This window comes from Alosa alosa, chromosome 16, assembly GCF_017589495.1.
Source record: "Alosa alosa isolate M-15738 ecotype Scorff River chromosome 16, AALO_Geno_1.1, whole genome shotgun sequence".
NCBI lineage: Eukaryota > Metazoa > Chordata > Actinopteri > Clupeiformes > Clupeidae > Alosa > Alosa alosa.
In genome coordinates this window covers 11,864,353-11,872,625 of record NC_063204.1, presented here as the reverse complement: position 1 = coordinate 11,872,625, position 8,273 = coordinate 11,864,353, and the positions used below count along the sequence as shown (strand labels likewise).

Genomic DNA, 8,273 nt, shown 5'->3' with positions numbered 1-8,273 from the left:
CGAGCAAAAAGAGTATAGTATCGATAAGTATGCTAACTAAGTAAGAAGTTAAGAAGCTTTAAAATGAATAAATAAAAACTAAACCTTCATTGTTCTGTTTCTTCTTGGTCTTCTCTTTCCCCTTCTTTTTTGGTGGCATGCTGGTAAACTGAGGAATGTTCAGCACAATGGGGGCAGGCTAGTCAGCTCACTCACTCCACCAAGTAGGGAGACAACCAATCAGTTGTCGAACAGGGCTGTTTTGCCTGACACTAAAGCTGTACACAGCAATGGGAGAGCGCCAAGTCACTGTTGTCTTGTTAAAGGTTTGCATCATTGCCTAGCACTACACGTTGTTATGGAGACAAGGGACGCTCTGAATGAATGGGGTAGGGCGGTGTAAAGAAGCCTAGATTTTGCCTATAATAAAATTAACCCATGATGTGCATGCTATGGTAAGAAAGAGAAGGCAAAAGTGGCATAGCCATCTTTTTTTAAAGGCTTTTTAAATGCAATGAACAAGAAAGATCTCATTTGAGACAGTTAAAAAAGCAGCTCCAGTTTCTTAGCCAGCGAATAGCCTACAACTTTTGAAACGTCATTGGTCTACCCTTGATGGCATATTAGTCTAGGTTTAGGCCAACATAGAACATTTTCCATTTTTTAATAGTCTATATATAAATAATAGTCAATTTTAGGCCTGCGTGAATTGTATTAATTGTTCCAAATTACTAATTGTAGGCTTGTTGCCTTAGTAGTCCTGATCTTAGTCGTGCACAGTCGTCTTGTCTTTTTTTCAATCCCTTGGTAGAGCATCTTAGAGGCCGTGAGGGCGTGGTGGGAGATGGGGGTGGCGCTGTGAGTGGGTGTTTCTGACTGGACAGGGCGAGGCGGGCTTAGCAACGGAAGGGGACGAACAGGAAGAGCAAGGACCGTGTTCACAGGAGGGGGAGATAGAAGGCGGTGTTTATTTCCCCTAATTTATTTATTTACTTATTTCCCCTCTGCTTGTGCTAACAAATGTGTTCTGTTTGTGCACCGAGAAACATTCGTTTCGGTTTACCAGCGTCAGTGGCTATTCTTGCTCCACTTCTCTGTAGCGTCGCCTGCTCTGCAGCCGCGCAGGCTTACATACAACTTCCCGTCCGAGGAACACGACGAGACGAGGGTCCAGAGCTGCAGGAAAAGAATTAGCTGTCGGGTGAAGACGTACGCGTTTGCTGGAAAACCGACCTCCCTTAAGGAAACTAGAAATTGTTGAAAATATTGGGTCGTAGAGGGTGTCTTGTGGCTTATTTTCTTCGAGTGAGTTACTTGCATTCCTCAAGCGGCGTTACTGTCAGGCCGGTCACTAAATACAGGCTAACCCGGGGAGTTAATGGGAGCCTTGCCTCGATAGACCTCCTTTCTCCCCCCGACGGACCCTCGCTCGACATTGATTCGGGCGCTGTCCTCACCGGGGGGTGTTGATCTGAACTGTTGCTCAGACTGCGGGAGGAGGGAGACCCCCTACCTCAGCAGTCGCTCTGGCCGGCTATTGTGGAGCCGTAATATGGCAGGAAATCTGAAGAAAGGTGGGGGGCTTATTGGCATGATGAAGGACGCTTTCCAGCCCCACCATCACCTCCACCACTCCCATCACCAACCAGGGGCCGTGGACAAGAAAACGGTGGAGAAATGCTGGAAACTAATGGACAAGGTTGGTAGGCTACTTGAAGTAATAAGCTACTTAGAAGTAACGTAAACTCAAGGCCAGCTGAATTGGTCCTATTACCTCCTTAGCTTGCTCGCTAAGTAGCATAGTTGTCACATTCCACCTAGCTAGCCTAGCCGAATGGCCTTGTGCTGTGAGAGAAAGGGGGATATTGATGCAGTATGGCTGGATGGAGAAAATTAGCTGGATTGCTAGCTAGCTGACCGACAAGCTGACGACCCTAAGCCAGTTAGCTAATTTGAATAGTGACTATACAGTGTCATTAGGGATATACCCACTGTAATCACAATAACCTCCGTTTCCCCAATAATGCGAAAAGTTGTCATTAGGGCCGATGTGCTTTCACTCGGTAGTTCTGGGGCTTTTGTCTGTCGGTAGCTAGCAAACTAGCCAGGCTTATTAGCCAACTCGTTCGCTAGCTAACTGACGTTAGCTGCCTTTGAGAAAAAAAGCACATTGAGTTTAAATGGTTGAGGGAGGCCTCCGACTCGTGATTGAAGATTAAAATGCTAAAACCGCCAACAGAGAATGTTACATGGAAACCTATAATTACCCATTGGCAGAAAGTCACCCATTAAGGATTGTCAGATTTAATTTAACGTCACACACTAGTGTTTGAGATTGAGAATTATTTACTACACTGACGTTTGCAAGCAAATCTTACATCTACTGTGTACGGTTTCTGTTCTCTTTGTTGATTACAAGTCAGATAAACTAACTAAAAGTGACCAACTGATCATACTGTGAGTTTTTATGAGTATTTATACGCACATAACATTTCACACTGTTCACATTTCACAGTAAGTAGCTAGTTAGTGGTTTTCTTGTGTGTGTTGTAAGTGGTCATACAGCAAGGTGTGAGATTACTTCTGGCCTTTTGACAAAAAGCAACTTACTTCAGCGGAAAAAAAAATGCATTCGAACTCACTTCCTGTGAGATTAACACATCACACTGCACTTTGCACAGCACAGAGAACCAGCTGTCCTCGTTGTGACGTTTAAGACCAATCGAATTTACCAGTACACGTTATCTTCAACCTCACCTGAAACTCCAAAAACAGAGTGGGATGCCTAATCAGCCCTATAAGCAAATTTCCTTTACAGTGCTTCTCTTTGCATCAGCGGCTCAAAATATTAACTTTTCCCCTTTGCGAAGTTAAAGCAGAAGTAACTGCTTAGGTCGTTGTACTTCTCTTTTTTTACTTGACCACCTAGATGTGTGAATGTGCATATAGTCATGATGCAGGAAAGTGTGTGCGTGTGCAGCCAAAAGAGCTTGCACAAGAGAGGGGCTCTGCTCCTCGCATGTAAAGCCTGTTGCAATGCTCCCAGCCAGAGCAGAGGATTGGGCTGACCCTGATGTCACCACTGTCTCCCCAGAGAGCCAGGTTCTGGCTCTTGCATGGAAATTAAACACACTCATGGAATACAGATGTTGCATATGTCTCAGAGTACATAGGGCCTAGTTATTATCACAGAGACGGCCGGCCATGTTAACCTCACTGGGGGTTATGTTTTTTGTCTGTGTGTGTGGATCTTTGAACATCACTGCTTTACGAATTAGGCTAGAGAAATAGGTCTAGTTTTTTTCTACTTCCTGTTTTTGTTTTGTTTTTCATGGCAAAAGACATGGCCATTTTGTGGCCTCACATTTTTCAGACTCGCGTTATTTCATCAACTCAAATTGGTGAGCTGAAGAGGTTTTCCCTCGGGATTCCTAAAATGCCGCAAATGTCAAATCTCCAGCTATGCTTCCTCCACATCCCAATCTGAGTCTCTCAGTTAGAGTCAACAGTGGCTTCTTGACAGCAGAAAGGGTTAAGATGTCACTCAGTTTTACTCCACCTTTTTAAATAGCAGAGTTAAATTATAGGCTGGATGAATGAAAAACCACAGCAGGAGATTGAACCATGGTGGCCGAAGGCTGTCCACAGGTTCCTTTGGTGTGTGTGTGTGTGTGTGTGTGTGTGTGTGTGTGTGTGTGAGTGTGAGAGAGAGAGATTTCAGCCTCCATCTCCACAGGTCCACCTCAAGAGCCCCGCTCCAGCAGATAGAATAGATAATCAGAACCGACTTTGGCAAGGCCCAAACGACCGGCTTCAACGGAATCGCTCACTCTGTAGTCCAGGAACAGTTTTTAACAGAGCCACTCTAGTCATAGATCCAACAGAACCGCTTGGTCGAAAACTTTGCAAACTTCCCGCATCATTTCACTACGGAATTACAGTGCTAGAGTTCAGAGTTTAATTATTACCAACAATTTGGCTGTTGTCCCGTTTCCTTGTTTCTTGCTTGTGTTGTGTTGAGCAGGGGTTGTGTTTGTCACTGTACAGTCTGGTCTGTTGCATGTTAAATGTAGAGATTATATAGGCCTAGTTTAGAAAACCTCGACATCCTCCCACAAACTGCACTTAAACTTGTCTTTATTCCAGAATTGGCGAGTGTGATCTTATCGTGTGTGTGTGTGTGTGTGTGTGTGTGTTTCTGCATTGGTGCGTATGTAGGCTATGTGCTCTAGGGACGATGAGTGTGTATATTGGTGCGTATGTATGTGTGGTAGTGTGCGCGCACACACACACACATATACACACACACACACTCGTGGGGAGTGTGTGTGTGTGTGTGTGTGTGTGTAGGCATGCTGATAACTCCCTGAGCGTCTGTGCTCTACTCTCTTATCATGAGTCGGGCAGGCTGCATGCGAGAGCTGTTTTGTAAAGAGTGGAAGGGTGTTGGCTGTGCATACAACTATATATGACTTTATTATGACGCCCCCACTCTACGCTACCACACACACACACACAGGAGACCATTGTGGGAGGAGGCTATTGTATGTCATAGAGATTGTCCCATCTTTCCAATCCTTTGACTTGACTGATTGCTGCACTACTATAATCTGGCACTGTACCTTTATTGTACCTTGATTTTTGTAAGTCGCTTTGGAAAAGTGTCAGCTAAATGTCTAAAATGTCTGACATGCGCGCACACACACTCACCTACAGCCAGTCAAGAGAACCTTGCTCAGTGTGCTTCTGTTCATGGATTTTCACAGCACGAGAGAGATGCACACACATGCAGGCGCACACACACGCACGCCCGGCAACACACACACACAGTAGTTGCAGCCCACAGTGCTGGTTTGTCACTTCCAGAAGAATAGACACTGCAGCACTTTCTCAGGGGCTAGTGAAATATGAACAGAGATCCACTTCCTAAAGATCAAGGCTTTAAATGTTAGATAAGAGGATGACTATCAAATGATGGGATTGGAAATTATTAATAGGGTACCGGTAATTATCTATTATTTCCTGTAAGAGTTTCAAAATGTAGGTTAATCTACAGAATTTTTAGGAAAATCTTAAAAATCTTTAAAATTAAAAGTTTATTTTAAATCTATGGTAGGCCTATGCATATTGTCAGCCGTTTAAATAGTGTTTGTGTATGAAATTACATTTGCAAGCAAACATATTGAAGTCATACTATTGATAATAATTGTCTTGCAAGCAGGGAATGTATTTTGTGTGAAAATTTAAAGTGATGTTAATTCTTGTGTACTTGTGGAGTTGTTCTTGTCGGACAATTCTGTGTGGTGCTTGGCGACTTGTGTGTTTCAGGAAGTTGAAAAGCAGACGTGTAGGCTATTTTGCTCACGCCTCATTTTCGTTACGTTTGGGCAGCCTAAAATAGAACGACAAACACGAAGAACCACAGAGCGCTCCGTTGTTTTCTCAAACCCCCTCAACCAGCTGCCATTACCGTCCCAGCATGCACCGAATCACGATCCGCCGAGAGTGAACATTAGTCATATGGGTGGATAGATTTGTCAGTTTGCAGGCTCTGAAATCAGTCATGTAGTCTGGTTTCCAAGGTGTCAGCACTGAGTGAAAATAATGTTGACAGCAAGCCTATTCTCTCTGACAGTCTCTGCTATTATAGCTGACAAAGAAAACTTTGCATTTGACACGACAGGGCACCAAAAATGCAGAAAGCATTTGACAGAATAATCTTACGTAGAAATGAAGCCAAAAATTAAAAGGTTCTTTTTAGGAACCTAAAAGGTTCCTGTTCAGCACAGATATCAGATCAACACGTGCCCTAAGTGGATTTTGGAGACGGAGCACGAGTAGAGCAGTTTTATCATACTTTATTTAGTCAGGTTCACCCAGAACTAACCCCTATTGGATTCAGCCTCCAATGTCCATTTCTTGTTACAGTTGTTGATGTACTGAAATAATGCTGTGTGTGTGTGTGTGTGTGTCTGTGTGTGCTTCTTTCGTCAGGTGGTGAGACTGTGCCAGAACCCCAAATTAGCGTTGAAGAATAGTCCTCCGTATATCCTGGACCTTTTGCCGGATACCTACCAGCACCTCCGCACCATCCTGTCCCGCTACGAGGGCAAGATGGAGACGCTGGGAGACAACGAGTACTTCCGCGTCTTCATGGAGAACCTGACCAAGAAGACCAAACAGACCATTAGCCTCTTCAAGGAAGGCAAAGAGCGCATGTACGAGGAGAACTCACAGCCTAGGTGAGCCCAATAGCTATGAGCTAAACGCTTATTACTACTGCACAATGTGCAACATGCAGCACATAACAAGCAAACACTCTGTGCACCAGTCTTCTCAGGGAGGCTAAAGTTCCCTTTATATATTTGCATTTGGCGTTCAATGCTTTCATTCAATGCAATGTAATTGTGCAAGAGAGCTGGGTCATTGTGCTCTGTACACAGTTTCCGCATTAGGTGTAAAACTTTCCAGTGGCCAAACTTTATAGATCTAACCCCTGCCATAGTTGCCAAATAGCTCCGGACACTACCACAGTTCCTCAATTTCCGTGGACCCAAGCTAAATAGCTGTGAACACAAGCACAAGCTTAGCTGAAAAATAGCTCTGGATGCTAGCACATTTGCTAAGTAGTGCTGGGCATTATCTCATTTTATAAAAGTGGATCTGTACTGTAGCTTGTAGTTGCTAGTGCGAGTTTGAGCGTTTTGTCTGTTAAGCAGCTCAGATGCAGTGAGGTTGTCCAGCTGCATCACACTGCCGGTAACCGCTCGTCTTCTCTCAACCAGCAGCAGCTGCTGTGTGCTGTTAGTTTTTTTACCTGCTAGCTTTTGTGGCTCAGCCCCACTGTGCTAACGGCACCTGTTCAGCCAGCACAGAGCGCCCCATCCCGTTATGATCCGGCGGCGAAGATGGTGCAGCTCTGCTCAGCGCCGCACCGTTCAGTGCTGTGAGCTGGTGTGGAAGACTGAGCTTCTAAGATCCAGCGGTTGGTACCCATGTGACTCTTGTGGTCGCACCTGTCTACTTGACAGGCAGTTTGCCCTAGTTCTTGTACAAGAATAGGAGCATCATTGCATCTTTGTGGTGGCTGCTGTCTCCCTTTAGTGGGACATCTGAAGTAGTTAATTTGTTTAGAAAACAGTTTCATACATCCAGGCAACACAACAACAGTCATAAAAGTTAATTAACTGTAATATGAACTTAAAATTACTCTCTGCAAAGGACCTGTTAATTACATAGGGTTTTTGTTTAGCCTAACTTTCTTTAATTTCAGCGGTAGGGTCTATCTGGCCTTGAAAACAGTTGCTGGTTTAATCTATCAGCTATTGTCCCTGTCGCTGAGAGGAACCTAACTGCGTCTGTGAGTTTAATGATCTACTGTATGCTACAGAAGCATCATTTGTTCTGTCAGGTCATGCATGGGTGTCGAAAGCAGAACTGTCCCTCTCTAAGGAAACTGCTCATTAAACCCGTGGTCGGTCATGTGAACACGTTTGGGGGTGCAAGGCTTGGCTAGTACATTTGGCTAGTGATGTGTCTATTCTTGTCTTGGCTTTTGTGGCAGATAAAGATCAGGTAAAGTTCAGGTGTAGTTCGCTCTGAAAGCGAGGGATCTATAAACGGCAGCCCTTTATGCTGCACACGTCGGGGATGCAAATGTAATGTAGCTGAGCCATGTTACACCACTGCTGCCTCACCAGGTTCCTGTTCAGCACACAGATATCAGATCAACACGACACATCATGTCTGCACCAGCTGTTCCGTCAGGATGTTTAGCCTGCTCAGTATCTTCACCCAGTATAGCTCTCGATGCAAATACCGGGCAGCTCCGAGCCAGACGAATGAGGATGTGGCACATCGTTTGCCCATGACACATTTGAATACAAATATTCAAATTCCCAAAGCTATATAAATCACATTTGGTTAGTCATAATCCTAGGTGTTGTGCAGGTGGGTGGACGGCACATTTGTGTATGCTTGATGTCCTCTGTCAGTTTAGCTTTGTCGTGTCTTGTCAAGCAGGGCAGTGTTGTGGAGGATATAGAAGTCTGGGGCTTCACGAGATGTTGGTGGCGAGTGGGCGAGAGAGGCGCTGGTTACCAGCGTAAGCCTCCCAGCAACGAGCGCGCGTCTACAGAGTTACCCCACAGTCCACCGCACTGGCGCGCCTCACTTCCTGCAAACGCATGCACTTCCTGTTCCTGATTCTCACAGACACAAGCCAGTCTGTGTTTTGACAGCTAAATGAGTGTAACTGTAAGGCTCGAGACACTCTTTCTGGACTGCACCTCACA

General features: G+C 45.0%; 2 protein-coding genes across 2 annotated transcripts in view; one reads left to right on the top strand and one right to left on the bottom strand.

The window, feature by feature from the left end:
* The window catches only part of ccdc153 (coiled-coil domain containing 153), a 4,407-nt gene extending 4,106 nt beyond the window's left edge, over positions 1-301 (bottom strand). Inside the window, exon 1 of the mRNA XM_048265808.1 lies at positions 85-301. Coding sequence (XP_048121765.1) covers positions 85-139 — 55 coding nt within the window. The 5' untranslated portion in view covers positions 140-301. The remainder of the gene's footprint in view (positions 1-84) is intronic.
* A 535-nt stretch (positions 302-836) lies between these two features.
* Positions 837-8,273, top strand: part of cbl (Cbl proto-oncogene, E3 ubiquitin protein ligase) — a 48,280-nt gene continuing 40,843 nt past the window's right edge. The window contains 2 exon segments of the mRNA XM_048266999.1: positions 837-1,678; positions 5,974-6,221. Of these exon segments, the coding sequence (XP_048122956.1) occupies positions 1,532-1,678; positions 5,974-6,221 (395 nt within the window). The 5' untranslated portion in view covers positions 837-1,531.